Source organism: Babylonia areolata, chromosome 2 (genome assembly GCF_041734735.1).
Source record: "Babylonia areolata isolate BAREFJ2019XMU chromosome 2, ASM4173473v1, whole genome shotgun sequence".
NCBI lineage: Eukaryota > Metazoa > Mollusca > Gastropoda > Neogastropoda > Buccinidae > Babylonia > Babylonia areolata.
Genome location: NC_134877.1, coordinates 27,142,733 through 27,162,732, shown reverse-complemented (window position 1 = coordinate 27,162,732; position 20,000 = coordinate 27,142,733). Strand labels below are relative to the sequence as shown.

The following is a 20,000-nucleotide window of genomic DNA, read 5'->3' as shown; positions in this document are numbered from 1 at the left end:
GCATGGAGAGGTGTATGTGGCACTGGAACTGTCCAACTGTTTGTGTGGGGGTGGGGGAGAAGGCGGTGGGTAGGAAGTGATTTAATGATATTCAGTGTCCTTCGTTTCCACTATAATAGTAGACTTGTATGTAGACATTTACTCCCGAAAGCGGAGCATGGCTGCCTGCATGGCAGGGTAAAAACAGTCATACACGAAAAAGTCCACTCGTGTACATACGAGTGAACGCGGAGTTGCAGCCCACGAATGCAGAAGAAGAAGAAAAAGAAGTAGTATGCAGACAGACGCTGTATCTTTTATTTCTATCTTTTTCCTGGAATGATTGATTCAAAGAAATAAATGATAAGACTTAAAGAAACAGTTTGCTGACTACATTTCTACTGCACCTGAAAAAAAACCCCCAACAAAACAAAAGAAGAAGAAGAAGAACACACACACACACACACCTGTGGGAATACTGAACCGAATACGTGTTGAACACCAGAGGTTTGGCTGATGATTCAGGACTCAGAAAGTGCAAAAGGACTGTACACACATTTATTTCCATTTTCAGTTTTATTTTCGTGTTTTTTTTTTTTTTTCTTTTTCAACTGCTTCAACAAATAATGTATAATAAATGTTAAATGTGTCAGCCATAATGTGAAATTTGTTTATCTCATGTACTGGATGTTAACTAGTGTACTGAATAAAATCATCAGAAATTTTGATAGTATGTTCACGGCTCTGCTTTCAAAAATATATTGGCTCTGTAATCTTTATTCCAGGAATTTGGCATGCTAGAAAAAAAAAAAGAAGAAAGAAAGAAAAAGAAAGGAAAAAAAAGAAGAAGAAGAAGAAGAGAAAAAAGAACCCTTCGCGACCAAAAATCGCTCGGCAAATAGACAATAAAAGCCAAAATGATGGATGGTACTGAAGGGGTTAACAACTGATTTTACTGCCGTCCAGCACAGTGATCCCCTCTACTGCCGTGTGGCGAAGTGGTTAGCTTCACGGGCTGATGTCTGGGGGGACGCGAGTTCAATCCCCATCAGAGTGTGGGGGATTTGTCGATTTTATCGGCCCCTGGCCAGCTCCTACCCAGATCTGAGTGTGCTGTGGGATCCAAAGGGAAGACTGGGACCACACAGTCGAGGGTCTTCCACTGTGGGAGTGTTGCTCAGAATTCTAATGATGGCCTAGAGATAACGCGTCCGCCTAGGAAGCAAGAGTATCTGAGCGCACTGGTTCAGTCAAGGCCTGACTAAGCGCGTTGGGTTACGCTGCTGGTCAGGCATCTGCTTGGCAGATGTGGTGTAGCGTATATGGATTTGTCCGAACGCAGTGACGCCTCCTTGAGCTACTGAAACTGAAACTGCACTGGTTCGAATCAAGGCACAGTCGCCAGTATTTTCTCCCCCTCCACTAGACCTTGAGTGGTGGTCGGGACGCTAGTCATTCGGATGAGACAATAAACCGAGGTCCCGTGTGCAGCATGCACTTAGCGCACGCAAAAGAACCCACGGCAGCAAAAGGATTGTCCCTGGCACAATTCTGTGGACAAATCCACTTCGATAGAAAAACAAATTTAAAAAGAAACTGCATGCAGGAAAGAAAAATTAAAAAAAGAAAGAAAGAAAGAAAAAGGGTGGTGATCTCAGTGTAGCGACGCGCTCTCCCTGGGGAGAGCAGCCCGAATTTCACACAGAAAAATCTGTTCTGACAAAAATTAGTAATGCAATACAATGCAGTACAATACAATACCTACACTGCATGCACGTGTTTGTATCTCTCAGCCTTGTTCACGCTGGGATATATCATGAGAGTAGAGCCTTGTTGTGACGCTGTGATATATCATGAGAGTAGAGCCTTGTGACGCTGGGATATATCATGAGAGTAGAGCCTTGTGACGCTGGGAAATATCATCATGAGAGTAGAGCCTTGTGACGCTGGGATATATCATGAGAGTAGAGCCTTGTCGTGACGCTGGGATATATCATGAGAGTAGAGCCTTGTGACGCTGGGAAATATCATGAGAGTAGAGCCTTGTCGTAACGCTGGGATATATCATGAGTAGAGCCTTGTCGTAACGCTGGGATATATCATGAGTAGAGCCTTGTCGTGACGCTGGGATATATCATGAGAGTAGAGCCTTGTGACGCTGGGATATATCATGAGAGTAGAGCCTTGTCGTGACGCTGGGATATATCATGAGAGTAGAGCCTTGTCGTGACGCTGGGATATATCATGAGAGTAGAGCCTTGTTGTGACGCTGGGATATATCATGAGAGTAGAGCCTTGTGACGCTGGGATATATCATGAGAGTAGAGCCTTGTGACGCTGGGAAATATCATGAGAGTAGAGCCTTGTCGTAACGCTGGGATATATCATGAGTAGAGCCTTGTCGTAACGCTGGGATATATCATGAGTAGAGCCTTGTCGTGACGCTGGGATATATCATGAGAGTAGAGCCTTGTGACGCTGGGATATATCATGAGTAGAGCCTTGTCGTGACGCTGGGATATATCATGAGAGTAGAGCCTTGTTGTGACGCTGGGATATATCATGAGAGTAGAGCCTTGTGACGCTGGGATATATCATGAGAGTAGAGCCTTGTCGTGACGCTGGGATATATCATGAGAGTAGAGCCTTGTGACGCTGGGATATATCATGAGAGTAGAGCCTTGTCGAGTTGTGCCAGACCTAAATGGACACCCCCTTGGCAGCATCTTAATCTTCAGCATCCTTCTCATCATTCATCATCACTGAAATATAGAAAACAAAATGTCCCCAAAATTCTGGTGCACACACAAAAAAAAGGAGAGAGGAGAGAGTCATTCCAAACCAAACACACTCCCGGACTGGAAGGTCAGACAGTGCTTTATTGAAACGTATGTATTAGACGTAAAGTGTTGTGCTTTTCCAGTAAATGGTCAGTCCTGGCTCTCTTCAATAACTTTTTTTTTTTTCAGCCTTTCATTTACAATGTACAGTACCAGCAATTACGATCATGTTACCACAGCACGATACACTGCCCGGGAAATGAGACAGCCTTGTATCTATTGTTCAACTCACACAGCAAACTGTTTCCAACAGTCAGACACAACGACGATTTACGTCGTTGTGTTCTCACATGACAGGCCGTGTGAACAAGTACACATCCCTGTCACTCATGTGCATCGTTTTGCTTTGTCTTTCAGCAGTCCACATGATCGTCTTTGGCATCCACAACTCACCAAGGACATCTTCTAAAAAGAAAACAAAAAACAACCAAAACACAACGCACCACCTTGCAAAAAACAAAAAAACAAAAAACAAAAACAAAACAAAAAAACAAACAAACAAAAAACAACAACAACAACAAAAAAAACAAAAAAAAACACACACACACAAAAACAAACAAAAAAACAACATCACTTCCAAAACAGTCTCCGCTTTGGAATTAATAATCCGTGATACACTAACAATGATTATTGTGAATATTTTGTGTTTTATTGCAGTTTACACTCTGTTTCTTCGTGTCTTTTTTTTTTTTTTTTTTGGTCTTCATCACAGACACACTGACCCGAATCAGCCTTCAATAAATACAGCCTTCAATAAATACATCGATTACATATCTAAAACATCACACAAAAATGCTTCGTCATACAGTCTTCACGTGCAAAACCTAATGTCAGCCGTAAAGTCTCTTCTCAAACATCACCACAGCCACGACAGAATTATACATGCACAGAAACCAAGTGGATTTCTTTTCTTCAGACTCTTCATCACTGCACCGGACATCATCCCTTCAATTAGTAATGGAAAAAAAAAGGAAGAAGAAGAAGAAGAAAAAAAAAAATGTCCATGGTGTCCACAGCGTCTGTGTGCCAAACAACAACCAGAACAAGCAAAATGGGAGCAGTTAGGGGACGTGGCGGGGGAGTGGGACTTGGGAGAAAAGTCGGGGGTTGGGGGGGGGGGGAGAAAGTTTTGCAAAGATCTGGTCCCGGGTTGCATGGGGCGATCTTTGCAGCGCTAAGCTTGCTTAGAAATTAAGACTGTTCCTTGTTCCTAAGTATATGTAATTCACCGTGGAGATATGAACATTCTTAATTAACTATCAGCAAACTTGGAGCGCTGCTAAGTTCTGGGTCGTACAACGCTGATCCTTATACGCTAAACCACATCTGCTGTATAAAAAAAGAATAAATAAATAAACAGATAGATAAATAAATAAATAAACAGACAAAACTGAACAAAAAAAAGGCAACAAACATCTGACCTTCTCATAAACCGAAAGACGCCTGTCAGGTCTTGAGGACACAGCAGCCACACACGGCACCAGTCGTACACATGATCCACAAATAATAATAATAATAACAATGATAATGATGATAATAATAATAATAATAATAACAACAACATAGGATTCTCACGTCCACCATCAGTTGAAAGAAACATGGGCGGGAAAGTCACGGGACAGCCAGCACGTCTTCAGCAGTACTTGTCACACAACTGCTTGTTCCCAGAACCCTGAAGCCCCCGTGTTCTCTCATTACTGTCATTTTTATCATCATTATCACTGATGTTAATATTCATTATCATTATTGTCATCATCGTCATCATCAGCATTATCATTGTCATCATCATCATCATCAGCATTATTATCTTTTTAAAAAAATAATCATTATTAGTATTATCATCATTATCAGTAGTAGTAGTAGTAGTACAAGTAGTATCATCACCATTATCATTTCATAACCGTTCAACGCCATCACAAAAACATCAGCGTGCACACTCCTGCCTTTCCTTTACCTGCCTGCTACAGCGCTCAAACAAAACAAACAGGAAACGTAAAACAGCCCCATTCTCATTCAGTTATCCTCGAAGACCTCACAAAACGGTTATCTTGTGTATTTGTACAATTGATTATTGCCCTTTCATTATTCCGTATACGAAACAACAACAACACAAAAACAAACAAAAAACAAGAACAAATTGTTTAAAAACATATCGAGACTTTGGGGCCAGTGCAGAAATCGACACACGGAAACCGACAACAGAAAATGAGTGACATGCTAAAACAGCAGAGACAAACCCATCCACATGTCAGTTTCAACAGTTGGGAGGTGAGCTGATGTACTTGGTGTCTAGTTTCGATATGACAGCACCATACGGCATTGTATTGTATTCAGTGTGTTGCATTGTATTTACTGTATTGTATTGTACTGTACTGTATATTATTTACTGTAATGTATTGCATTGCATTGTACAAAACTGTACTGTACTGTAATGTATTGCACCGAACTGTAATGTATTGCATTGAATTGTACAGGATTATACTGTAATGTATTGCATTGTATTGTACTGAGCTGTTCTGTAATGTATTACATTGTATTGTACTGAACTGTAATGTATTGCATTGTATTGTACTGTAATGCATTGCATTGTATTGTACCGAGCTGTACTGTAATGTATTGCATTGTACTGAACTGTAATGTATTGCATTGTATTGTACTGAACTGTAATGTACTGTAGTGCATTGTGTTGTACTGAACTGTACTGTATTGCATTGTACTGTACTGAACTGTAATGTATTGCGTTGTATTTTACATAACTGTACTGTATTGCATTGTACTGAGCGGTACTGTAATGTATTGCATTGTATTGTATTGTACTGAACTATACTGTAATGTATTGCATTTTATTATATTGAACTGTAATGTATTGCATTGTATCTGACAGAACTGTACTGTACTGCATTGTATTGTACTGAGCTGTATTGTAATGTATTGCATTGTATTGGACTGTAATGTAATGTATTGCATTTTATTGTACTGAACTGTAATGTATTGCATTGTATTGTACTGAACTTTAATGTATTGCATTGTATTGTACTGAACTGTACTGTAATGTATTGCATTGTGTTGTACTGAACTGTACTGTATTGCATTGTATTGTACTGAACTGTACTGTATAGTGTTTGCTGTGTTGTATTGAACTATACTGTACTGTAATGTAATATACTGCATTGTATTGTACTGAACATAACTGTATCGTAACATATTGCATTGTATTGCACTGCGCTGCACAGTATAATCAATCATTGTAGCCCTTTTGGTCACAACACATCGCCCTGTGAAATTCCAGCTGCTCTCCTCTCGGGGAGAGCGCGTCGCCATAGTACAGCGCCACCACCCGTTTTTCTCAGCAGATAGAAGGTTTTTGTTGCGGCATGTTGTACACATTGTGTGTGTGTGTGTGTGTGTGTGTGTGTGTGTGTGTGTGTGTGTGTGATGGTGTGAGTGTGTGTGTGTGTGTGTCGGTGTGCGTGCGTGCGTGCGTGCGTGCGTGCGTGCATGTGTGTGTGTGTGTGTGTGTGTGTGTGTGTGTGTGTGTGTGTGTGTGTGTGTGAACAGACCAAAGTAACATACAGGAGTGCAGTGGTTTCAGAATCCTTCCCAGTGACATTGGGAATCGTCGTAATTTTACCCAACAACACACGTCAGTCAGTGCACGACACGGTAAAAAACAAAAACAAAACAACAACAACAAAAACATCCCAACCCAAAAAATCGAGAGAGAGAGAGAGAGAGAGCGACAGACAGAGTGAGTGATAGAGGGAGGGAAGGAGAGAGAGAGAGAGAGAGAGAGAGAGAGAGAGACAGACAGACAGACAGACAGACAGACAGAAACACAGACGGAGACGCAGAGAGACAGATACAGAGACAGAAAGATTCACACACACACACACACACACACACACACACACACACACACAGAGAGAGAGAGAGAGAGAGAGAGTTTACAACGACAGAATCCAACGTCAAGTATCAACAAACCTGTGTGCATATTCAATCAACAACAAAAACGTGCTGTGAAAGAACAGTAATAACACTAACAGACTCACATAGGAGCGGTGCATATTTATACTGGATATTGTGTCAGTTGTTAGTGATATATACACAATGCAATAACATGATCAAGTTTGACATAGCGGACTTTGAATGAACTTCCTTCATGACACAGCGACGGACATTGTGTCAATGATCCGTGACACACGCACAATGCAATGACATGATTATCTTTGACATGAAGGACTTTGAACTTCCTTCATGACACAGCGACGGACATTGTGTCAATGATCCGTGACACACACAATGCAATGACATGATCATCTTTGACATGACGGACTTTGAACTTCCTTCATGACACTGAGAGCATAGCGGTGAGGTGTGGGAGATACCTGGAAGAGGGGAGGGGGTGGGGGTGGTGTGTGGAACACCTCTCTCTCTCTCTCTCTCTCTATATATATATATCATAATATCTATAAAATTAAAAACACTTCAATTTCACATGCGCATACGCGAATTCTCTCTCTCCCTTTCTCTCTGTCTTTCTCACACATACACACATATAGTAGATCAACAAGCACAACGAACAGTGCAGAGAAGGAAACGTCCCTGGCAACATACAAAAAAAGAAAGCTAATGTCCGTGTCAAGATCCCCCCCCCCCTTTTTTTTTTTTTTTTTTTTTTTTAAACTGGGTACAGTTTCCGTTTCCGTTTCAAGGAGGGTCAGAGAGACGCGGACTGAGCCATATATATCAAGCCACACCGCATCAGCTTTAAAAACAAACAAAAACAAAACAAAAAAACAAAAACAAAACAAAACAACAAACAAATAAACAACAATATATAAACAAATAAACCAGAGCAAACGCCTACACCTACGTGTAAACCCAACGCCCAGGTCTGGCCTTGGGAGTCAACCCTAGGTGTGTGTAAAGCAGTGAAACAACAAACAAAACGAACAAAATGTACAAACAAGTGAACACGTCAATTAAACGATAATGAAATGAAGGATAAAACAGAAGGCCAACGACTGAAACGGGCTGCGGGGGAAACACTCAACAACACAGACCCACGACAGCGGGACAGACGAGGGCCGACCAGCCGGTTGCCTAAAGCCATGAACCTGGTGGGAGGACAGAGGGCGACAGGGTTCAAGGTCAGTGGAGAAACACGTCATTGACACCGTCGCACGGATGACGTTCACGGACGCTACGAAACGCTGCTGCCGAGGGGGCAAGTCCTTTGGACACAACTGTGACAACTGTTCAACGGGCGTGGTGTGGCCACACCAAGCAGAGTTGACTTCAACGACGTCCCCTCAAGGTCCAGTTGTCCAGGGCTGGGGGTCTTGGTTCTGTGAAGGTTGCGCTGTTGGAGGGGGTGAGTCCTGGATGTCTGTCTGTCCGGGTAGGGGGTGGGGGAGGGGGAGGGGGAGGGGGTGAGTCCTGGATGTCTGTCTGTCCGGGTAGGGGGTGGGAGTGGGGGGAGTCATGCATGTCTGTCTGTCCGGGTAGGGGGTGGGGGAGGGGTGAGTCCTGGATGTCTGTCTGTCCGGGTAGGGGGTGGGGGAGGGGGAGGGGGTGAGTCATGGATGTCTGTCTGTCCGGGTAGTGGGTGGGGGAGGGGTGAGTCATGGATGTCTGTCTGTCCGGGTAGGGGGTGGGGGAGGGGGTGAATCATGGATGTCTGTCTGTCCGGGTAGGGGGTGGGGGTGGGGGTGAATCATGGATGTCTGTCTGTCCGGGTAGGGGGTTGGGGTGGGGGTGAATCATGGATGTCTGTCTGTCCGGGTAGGAGGTGGGGGAGGGGGAGGGGTGAGTCATGGATGTCTGTCCGGGTAGGGGGTGGGGGTGGTGGTGAATCATGGATGTCTGTCTGTCCGGGTAGGGGGTGGGGGAGGGGGAGGGGGGGAGTCATGGATGTCTGTCTGTCCGGGTAGGGGGTGGGGGTGGGGGTGAATCATGGATGTCTGTCTGTCCGGGTAGGGGGTGGGGGAGGGGGAGGGGGTGAGTCATGGATGTCTGTCTGTCCGGGTTGGGGGTGGTGGTGACTCATGCATGTCTGTCCGGGTAGGGGGTGGGGGTGAGTCGTGGATGTCTGTCTGGGTAGGGGGTGGGGGGTTTATGGAGGTCCGTCTGGCGTTCCGAGGATAAGCTCTGGCTGTGTACAAAGAGGGGAAGGGGGAAGAGGGGAGGGGAGAGGGAGGGGGGGGGGGGGGTGAAAGTCCTGGTTGTTCTCCTTGCTGTACCAGACAGGCAGTCAGCTGACGATGCACACCCCGCTCTTCTTCTTGTCCCTCTCCCCAGCCACGTGCGCGTGCGCCTGCGCATGAGTCTTCCGCTTCCCCCGGGGCTGTTTGGAGTCCGGGCACTGCTCGCTGCTGTAGGGCTCCGAGTCACTCGTCAGGTCAGTCTGGGGAAAAAAACAACAACATGAAACAAAAACACATTCAAAACATGTGTCATGCAAATGGGGGTGCTACACTGCTTAACATCATAATTATATGGTTGTCGATATTGTGTGTCATTTCGCTTTAAATGTTTCACTTGTGCTCCGGAAGACCTATCCCCTGCGTATTTTGAATTACTCTTTGGGACTTTTAAGCATGTTTGAAGATCTGGATCGTGAATAAGTTCTTCTTCTTCTTTCGTGACTTCGTGAAGAGGCATTGGGGCGCCGAACAGATCAACTGTTTACCACATTTCTCCCAGTCTGTCGGTTGTGTGTCAAATCCTGGGTCTCTGCAAATGGAATTCCAGTCCATTTTGGAACGTTGTCAATCCATCGTTTATTTCCGTCTCCCCCACCCCCCCACACCTCCACCCCTTCTCCCTCCATCAACAGTTCCTTGGAGGACTGTTTTACCAAGGCCACCAGATCTTGTTACATGGCCATATCAGCGTAGTTTTCTAATCTTAACTGATGTCAACAGATATTCATTTGGTCCAGTGTGCTGCTTGATGATTCGGTACACTTGTTCAATGGTGATATGATCACTGTATCTGATGTTAAGTATCTTGCGACAACACCTCATTTCCATGGATTGAATTCTTCTTTTCAAATGACCCTTGTCCCGCACGCATACAGGAAGGTGGAATATACCAGTGCACGCAGGAATCTGATTTTGTTTGTCATGGAGACGTCGCTGTCCTTCCATACAGATTTCAGTCTGGGCAGTGCTGATGTTGTCTTTGCTACATTGAGGCAACTTGCCGTTTGGATCCTTTGTTGCTGATGACGGTAAGTGATCTGTCGGACAGTTCCTGGCTTCTGTCCCTGGACAGTGATGTAAGCAGTGATGGTGGTGTTGCGGCTGGTCATCAACTTGGTCTCTGCGGCGTTGATCCCCACGCCATATATTGTCGATCTTTCAACAGGTCTTTCCACAAGCTTGTCAAGCTCTTGCTCACCTCCAGCCAAGCCACTGATGTCGTCTGCCAAACGAAGTTCGTGATGGTTCTTACTCTAATGCTGGCTGTGCTGACATGATCTTCAAGTGCGTCAGTCAGAGTGATGCATTAAAGGAATATGTTGAACAACGTGGGGGACAGACGGCAGTCCTGACGGACTCCAACCAAAGAATGGAACCACCCTCCAGTGAACTACTCTTCAACAACACAAAGAGGTCACATACGCCAGGAAGAAAAGGATACAGACGAGGAAAGCACTAATGACAGCACTGATTCCCCATGTGCTGCGAAGAGGTTCAGTCACATATCTCTCACTGGAGAGGTTCAGTCAGAGGTTCAGTCAGATCTCTCTCACAGGAGAGGTTCAGTCACATCTCTCTCACTGGAGAGGTTCAGTCACATCTCTCTTACTGGAGAGGTTCAGTCAGAGATTCAGTCAGATCTCTCTCACTGGAGAGGTTCAGTCACATCTCTAACAGGGGGTTCAGTCAGATCTCTCTCAGAGGACAGGTTCAGTCAGATCTCTCTCACAGGACAGGTTCAGTCAGAGGTTCAGTCAGATCTCTTTCACAGGACAGGTTCAGTCAGATCTCTCTCACAGGACAGGTTCAGTCAGATCTCTCTCACTGGACAGGTTCAGTCAGAGGTTCAGTCAGATCTCTCTCACAGGACAGGTTCAGTCTTAGGTTCAGTCAGATCTCTCACAGGACAGGTTCAGTCAGATCTCTCTCACAGGACAGGTTCAGTCTTAGGTTCAGTCAGATCTCTCTCAGGACAGGTTCAGTCAGATCTCTCACAGGACAGGTTCAGTCAGATCTCTCACAGGACAGGTTCAGTCAGATCTCTCTCACAGGACAGGTTCAGTCTTAGGTTCAGTCAGATCTCTCTCAGGACAGGTTCAGTCAGATCTCTCACAGGACAGGTTCAGTCAGATCTCTCTCAGGACAGGTTCAGTCAGATCTCTCACAGGACAGGTTCAGTCAGAGGTTCAGTCAGATCCCTCACCTGCCTGGACACGACGATCGTGCCGTTCTGCTGCTGCCTGGCTCTGGCGTCCTGCTGTGGCGGGCACAGTGTGTGGGCGTGGGGGGCGGGCTGGGGGTTGGGGGGCAGCGAGTTCCTGTCAGCGGGGACCTGATTGGGCGAGGGGTCTCCCCCACGGGGGTAACGATCCTGGCCGACCGCGGGGGCATGGTTGAGGGCGGGGTCGGAGGAACAGCCGTTGTCTGTCTTACTGTCCGGGGGAGGGGGAGGAGGGCCAGCCTGGGAGGAGGGGGACGGGGGCGGCGGGAGGGAGGAGGAGGGCGAGGAGGTGGAGAGGCTGACGGCGGTGATTTCTACTGGGGACTGGCTGTGTTGGGGGGCGGGGCTGTGGGGGCCGTGGGGGGCAGGGTCCGGGTGGCTTGCGGGGTGATCCTGGGCAGCCCTCTGTGAGTTGTGCTGTTGGCTGTCCGGGCCGCTGTCTGGCTGGCTGTCCTGTGGCCCCGACTCTGAGTCATCGGCACACTTGGCTTCGTCCTTTGGTTTGGGCTGTTCTTCTGCCGACACCACACCACGTCACACCACACCACACCACGTCATACCACACCGCACCACACCGGACCACACCACACCACGTCACACCACACCACACCACGTCATACCACACCGCACCGCACCGCACCACACCACGTCACACCACACCACACCACGTCATACCACACCGCACCACACCGCACCACACCACGTCACACCACACCACACCACGTCATACCACACCGCACCGCACCGCACCACACCACAAGGGCTATGTCAATACTTTGCAGTACTGCCAACAAAACCAAAGAAAGCTAAAACAAAGCAAAGCAAAACAAAATGAAATACTCCCCCAACTCCTTAAAAAAAATCTTTTTCTTACTCCCCCCCCCCCCCCCCACTCCTTAAAATAAATGCCTCCCTTATTAAACGTGGCAGTATTGCAAAACAAAACAAAACAAAACAAAAACACCACCCTTCACCTCCTCCCCCTCCCCCAGTGTTGAAAAGGACTTGTACAGTGTGTACTGTGCATTTCTGACAATACGTTACAGCTCTGTGCTTCTGGGTTGGGATGTACGAGCGCTTCGCAGCGCTGGGATTTTTTTTTTTTTTTTTTTTTTTTTAGTGTTAAGAACAGAACTTTCTGACATGACATCATCAAACTGTCTCCTTATCTGTACCATGCATCTACAACCCTTCTCTTTCGAAACACAGAACACACTGGATTTTTTTAACCATGCCTCAGGCTTACGGCACTTTTTGTGTAACGTGATGTAAAATTTCAAAACACATAACATAAATCTGGTTCTCGGTTCCAAACAGACGCTGTAAAATTTGTTATCTGTTGCAAACACACAATGTAAAATTGCTTATTGTTTCGTTTTATCTAAAAAATCCAAAACAATCCCAAACACAATGTGTAAATTTGGTTACCAGTCAAAACCACAGGGTGTGAACTTGGCTATCAGTTCAAAACACACGATGTAAAACTGGTTATCAGTCAAAAATACACGATGCAAAATTGGTCATCAGTCAAAAACACACGATGTAAAATTAGTCATCAGTCAAGAACACACGATGTAAAACTGGTCATCAGTCAAGAACACACGATGTAAAACTGGTCATCAGTCAAGAACACACGATGTAAAACTGGTCATCAGTCAAGAACACACGATGTAAAACTGGTCATCAGTCAAGAACACACGATGTAAAATTAGTCATCAGTCAAGAACACACGATGTAAAACTGGTCATCAGTCAAGAACACACGATGTAAAACTGGTCATCAGTCAAAAACACACGATGTAAAATTAGTCATCAGTCAAGAACACACGATGTAAAACTGGTCATCAGTCAAAAACACACGATGTAAAATTAGTCATCAGTCAAGAACACACGATGTAAATCTGGTCATCAGTCAAAAACGCACGATGTAAAATTAGTCATTAGTCAAGAACACACGATGTAAAACTGGTCATCAGTCAAAAACACACGATGTTCATCAGTCAAGAACACACGATGTAAAACTGGTCATCAGTCAAGAACACACGATGTAAAACTGGTCATCAGTCAAGAACACACGATGTTCATCAGTCAAGAACACACGATGTAAAACTGGTCATCAGTCAAGAACACACGATGTAAAACTGGTCATCAGTCACGAACACACGATGTAAAACTGGTCATCAGTCAAAAACGCACGATGTAAAATTAGTCATCAGTCAAGAACACACGATGTAAAACTGGTCACCAGTCAAGAACACACGATGCAAAATTGGTTATCAGTCAAAAATACACGATGTAAAATTGATTATCAGTCAAATGTAAAACTGGTTATCAGTCAAAGTAGAATTAGTTATTAGTCAAAAACACACGATGTAAAACTGGTTATTAGTATATATATATGTTTTTTTAAACCCAAAAACCTCGATGTAAAATTTGGTTATCAGTCCAAAGCACACGACGTCAACTTGGTCAGTAATTACAACTGCTCTTTCGGTGTCTTTGGCTGAAGTGATTCATGGACTTGGAAACCAGGAACAGTTTACTGTTCGGTATCTGACTGATCGTGTGTGTGTGTGTGATGCACTAACGATGAAGATCACATGCCGAATACAACCAACCAAAGAAATTACATGCGAATTACTGCGAATGTGATTTTTTCCTTAACGTACATGCATGCAAATATACATAAATGCACACACATGCATGACCACTCGTGTAAGCACATACATATACGCGCGCTCGCACACACACACACACCCACCCACCCACATGATACACATCTCCGACAAATACGTATACACCCACCCAACACACACACACACACACACACACACACACAAAATCTCATGCACACATTTCTTCTACTTTTTAGAATGTCTTCAGTGCCACCCTTCACACTGGCTGTTCCTGCTGATAGTTAAAGGGCAAAGCATCATTCCTGGATCAGTCTAGCGTTCAAATTCAAAGGGTCATTTAAGATGGAGAATCAAATATAATAGTATGTGTAAATGTCCTAGGTTAAAAAAAAAAACAAAAAAAAAAAAACTCGCCAACGAATTCTTTTTTTATATATATTTTTGAAGCGCAAAAGTATTTTGTGGAAATGCGTGCAAAAATGAGGCGTAACTAATTAACTGGTGTGAAAGGGCTCCAGTTTGTCTCTGCACTAGCTCATAACATCCATGCTTTGAAGGTGTGTGCCTTTGTCTCACTAAGAGCAAAAGTATTTGTAGTATAAAGAGAGAGAGAGAGAGAGAGAGAGAGAGAGAGAGAGAGAGAGAGAGAGAGAGATTCGGATGGTTTATTCAAAAAAGACCTTAGCCCCTTATGAAGGAGTGGTGTGTAAACTTATTTCGAAACATTATGACATACAGTATATGATACAATAAAACAAAACAATACCTAGATTGATAATCAGGAACAACTAAATGGCCGGATTTTGAATGCTTTGTATAAATAAGTTGCAAACTGTCTGACTTCTTCACGACGTGACGTCATAAGCAAAACTAGTTTAAACATAGAAGGCTGAGAGTAATATTTCTGGGGTATGAAGTTATACCTTAGTTCACATAACTTTGGACAACAAAACATGAAATGTAATTCGTTTTCTTCTGCATTTGTGCACAATGGACAAATAAGATCATGATCACTATGCTGTGTGTATCGAAAATGATGAATTGCAATATCTGAAAGCCCAAACCTAAATCTTGTCATGACATATTTTAAATGTTTTGCCAAATTCATGGATAAATATGTTGGGACACAATGTAAAGAGTTAATCTGATAATACACATGAAATCTATCACTTTCTTGCACATGAGCATTCCATTCTTGCCATCTACAATCAATTAGTCTGGTGCAGTGACTACGAATAAATGCTGAGATATCCCCCACCCCTTGGTTAAGCCAAACAAATCCCATACCTATGAGAGAGAGAGAGAGAGAGAGAGAGAGAGAGAGAGAGAGAGAGAGAGAGAGAGAGAGAGAACTATTCGCGCCATCACGCTGTGAAAACACAGCCAAGAGATACGAAACAGAAATATACATGGAAATGTGCACTGTATAATGTGTGTGATTTATTATTTCTTTTATTATTTTATTTTTCAAGATTTGTGATATGATTTTTAAGTATCGTTACACTGGTGCTGAAATGTTGTGATGCGAGGTATTCATCTATTTGGTATCGTGATGTGTTATGATAATATGTATGATGAGTACTGTGTCATGTATGATGTTTTTGTGTGTACAGATTAGTATTACAGTGTTCAGTTGGATGTCTGTCGTTGTGTGTGTGTGTGTGTGTGTGTGTGTGTGTGTGTGTGTGTGTGTGTGTTTTCGTGTAAATTAGTGTGTCAGTTTGGTTGGGTGTCTGTGCTGGGTTAGTACATCACTGAAACTTGTCTTCGTAGTGTTTCAGAACACATGTTTTACACGTCAGTTTTAACACTGTACAGTTACAACTGATGATTAAAAAAAAATCTACGTGAAAAGGCGCTATATCAATTAAATTCATTAATTCAGTCAGATGGAAAAAAAAAGGGGGGGGGGGGGGGTGGGGGGGGGGGGGGGGGGGGGAGGGCAGAGACAGGCAGCACGTGACAAGACGGACCACAAAACAAGAAGGCCACAATGACAAACCATGCAAACACAAGCAAGCAATCGCCTTCAATATATATATATATATATATATATATATATATATATTATATATATATATATATATATATATATCTTGAGTCCAGTGTGTACTGGTCGGTAATTAGAAATAAACTGCCACACGAACCGTGCAAGCAAAAATCACGAGTGTATTAGTTGAGCGGCGGCGTATAATCAATAACTTGGCGTGCCAGTTAGTTTAGAAAGAAAAGAAAAGAAAACAAAAGAAAACAAACAGACAAAACCAAAAAAAAATCTGATTTAAAAGAATAATAAAAGGGTGAAAAAACAACAAAAAACAAAACAAAAACAAAAAAACACAAAAAAACGGGGGGTGAGTGAAATCATGAACACCTGGGGCTTAGGAGGCTGACGACGAGAAGAGGAGGAGGAGGAGGAAGGAGGTGGTGGTGGAGGAGGAGGGGCGTGGCCAGTGCTGTGAGTGGAGGAGCACGGAGGGGGAAGGGGAGGATGGGCGGGAGGGGGAGGGGGAGGGGCACCTGTGACTGGGGGGTCCTGCTGAGGAGGAGGAAGAGGAGGAGGAGGAGGGGCCTCCTCCCGGCGGGCAGACAACTCCTGCCACTTCCGGCGGTTGAACTCACACCCCGCCCACAGGGGGTCCAGCTTGTCCGTGATGTCCGCGAACAGCTGCACACAGCACACACACACACACACATGACACAGCACACACACACACAGCATACACACACAGCACACAACACATAGTACACAGCACACACAGACACACAGCACACACACATACACACAGCACACACACACAGCATACACACACACAGCACACACACACACACACACACACACAGCACACACACCATAGCATACGCGCACACACACAAACAGAGAATACGCACACACACACACACACACACACACACACACACACACACACACACACACAGAGTATACGCACACACCGCATACATAGCAGTGAAGGCATCATACAGTATACTGTATTCACACAGCGTAGCTTTAAATACACGATAGAGAGAGAGAGAGAGAGAGAGAGAGAGAGAGAGATAGTGACAGGCAGACAGACAGACAGACGGGATACGGATACGGATAGTTTATTCAATAAAGGCCAAGGCCCCTCATGAAGTGGGTACAGTGAATCAACATTCAAAATCAAAACCTTACAAATTACAAAAGTAAATAAGCTGCAAATGATAATTCACAAATTGGATAATGCACAACTAATAATAATTAACTACATAATACACTGCGAAACTTAAAAGCCTTATATAAGTAAATAGCAAACTGTTTTATAATAGTTTCGTTAGTTGATGACACATGCATGGCAAGTTGAAATAAAGTAGGGTGTCTATAATATTTTTGTGGAAGCCACTCATGTCTAAGGTCATTCAAAGCAGGGCAACACAACACAAAGTGAAGTTCGGTTTCTTCAGCACGTCTGCATAAAGGACAACTAAGATGAGAGACACTGGACTTTCGATAACGTTAATGATGAAGAAATATGTCAGAAATTCCAAATCGGAACCTGGTTGTGATACGTTTCAAATGCTTATCCATTTCCATTGACAGATAAGTAGGAATAGAGTGCATAGAAATGAACTGTCTTAAAACTCAAACCTATTGCTATCTTGAACATGATAAGACCATTCTTGCCATCTACAGTCAATTAATCTTGTTCGGAGTGCACTAATAAATCCCTTTATGTCCCCTACCCCCTGCTGTAACCAAACATAACCAAACCCCAGTTCATATAATCTAACCCTAACCTTTGATACCCAGTTTACCTTGCCCCTCAAATCTAAATCATATAACATGTTAAATGCTTTTTTCGGCAACCTTGAATCTGCCATTTGTGTTGTTTTCAACCAATAGCAAATACATCTTGCTGAGATATATCGGATATCTTTTTGTCTCCCCGTAAATTAAATTATTAGGCGTTTTCATGGTAACTCCAAGAAACTTTTTCAGTGCAAATAAATGAACACTCTCGCAGCAAACTGCAGCATTAGAGAGACCCCAAATTTCTGCTCCATATTGTACAATAGGTTGTACCTTGGAATCAAACAATTTAATAAGCAGATCAAAAGATTGATTTTCTAAACCTGACAGTTTTTTCATAATACAAAGTAATGCTTGTTTAGCTCTACTTGCAAGAACTTTACATGCAACTGTGAAACTCAATTTTGTTGAAAAATATATTCCTAAGTATTTATACACATTCACTACTGGCATCTTTATTCCATTATAAGTCCATTATTTTTTCCCTAATTCCTAAATATCCACCTTTTCTAAATACAATTATGTTACTTTTTGACATATTTACTTTCAACTGAAATGATTTTGCAGCTCTAGATAGACTATTTAATTGTGTTTGTAAACCAATCACAGTTTCAGACATCAACACAACATCACCAGCTAAGAGGAGAATGAATAACTCTAGAATCTCACCAGTAAATTGTGCACCATGTTTTCCGTTTCTGACAACTTCTGAAGTTAGTTCGTTAATAAAAAGAGAAAATAATACAGGGCTGCACACATCACCTTGTTTCACGCCAGAAGTGCATTGAATATAATCAGTCATCTTCCCCCCACATCTAACCCTTCCTTTCACACCTGCCTACATACTCATAATACATTTCAACAACTTTCCACGAACACCAGTTTTTAAAAGAATAGGCCATAGAATTGTTCTGTTTATGGAATCGAAGGCTTTCTCAAAACCTATAAAAGCCACATACAATTACGATTCAAAGAAAACTGTTTTTGAATAAAGGCCATCAAAGTAAACATATGATCAACAGTTGAGTAGCTGTGTTTAAATCCTGCCTGGTATTCACCTGTTATATTGTTTTCTTCTACCCATTCTTGCAGTCTCTGATTTATAATTGTACTATACAACTTACTACTTGCATCACAAAGAGAAATTCCTCTATAGTTATTCGGATTGTTCACATCGCCCTTTTTATACAGTGGTAGAACAATAGATTCGGTCCATTTTTTCAGGATAGATTCCTCTGTCAAATAAGGAGTTAAGAAAAGTTACAAAGAAATTCAAAATCAAGTCAGATTCAGTGGCATATTTTAACAATTCTCCAATTATACTATCAGGTCCTGCAGCTTTACGGTTCTTAATTTTCCTTAATGCAAACATCACTTCTTCTACCAAGATTGGACGATTTAAATAATCTTCTTCATATTCATCTTGTTCTGATTGCAGTACGTTATCAGAATTTACCTCTTTTGTTAGAAGGGTTTTAAAGTGGTCAAACCAAACATCATCAGTAATGTTGTTAGCTGGCTGTTTTCTTTTAAGTGACATTTTACGAACATAGTTCCAAAATTCTTTCTGACTTTTGATAGAAGCAATTAATTCTGTCAACAATATATCATTAAACTGCTTTCGCTATCTCTTGTGCAATTGTTTATATTCCCGTCTGGCCTTACAAAAACAATGACGATCATCAACATCCAGAGTACGTCTAAATTTGTTTTACAACCTACGAACATTTTTTCTAGCGCTACGACATTCTGCATCAAACCAATCTTTTGGTTTTAACTTGTTACTGATACTAATTTGTTTCTTCATATGTTTAGCAGCATCCTTAATACAATCATTAAAAACAAGATAGACAGACAGACAGAGAGAGAGACTTACAGACAGACAGACAGAATGAGAGGGAAAGGGAGAGAGAGAGAAAGAGAGAGAAGGGGGGCGAGACCGACCGAGTGAGAGAGAAAAAGAGGGGGGGAGAGAGACAGGGAGAGAGACAGAGACAGAAAGAGACAGACAAAGGCTCAGGATGGGAAACTGTCAAGCCATTCGCCCACACAGACAAAGAGACAGAGACAAAGAAAGATAGAAGGAGACACCGAGAGACGACAAAACAACGACAAACAAAACAAAACAAAAAATCCGGAACAAAATCTAACCCAAACTTGAAGCTGCTGAGACTGAGGCATCAAAACGGAGAGCTACACTCACCAACCTTTGCGAAGTGGTCACTGTCACCATGTGACGACTGGGCTCCAGCCCCATGACTGGTGCTTTTTATTGATTTATTATTATTATTATTATTATTATTATTTTTTAGAATTGTTTTAGTGTCGG

General features: G+C 43.2%; 1 protein-coding gene across 5 annotated transcripts in view; it reads right to left on the bottom strand.

Moving 5' to 3' along the window:
• Nucleotides 1–8,882: 8,882 nt before the first annotated feature.
• The window catches only part of LOC143279375 (cGMP-specific 3',5'-cyclic phosphodiesterase-like), a 206,681-nt gene continuing 195,563 nt past the window's right edge, over nucleotides 8,883–20,000 (bottom strand). For 4 of the 5 annotated variants that reach the window (XM_076583406.1, XM_076583407.1, XM_076583405.1 and 1 more), the window contains 3 exons: nucleotides 16,402–16,549; nucleotides 11,229–11,761; nucleotides 8,883–9,225 (listed from right to left, as the gene is read on the bottom strand). In XM_076583406.1, coding sequence (XP_076439521.1) covers nucleotides 9,073–9,225; nucleotides 11,229–11,761; nucleotides 16,402–16,549 — 834 coding nt within the window. In that variant the 3' untranslated portion in view covers nucleotides 8,883–9,072. Of the gene's footprint in view, nucleotides 9,226–11,228; nucleotides 11,762–16,401; nucleotides 16,550–20,000 lie in introns of those variants that run through there. The other variant, XM_076583409.1, reaches the window with a different exon arrangement.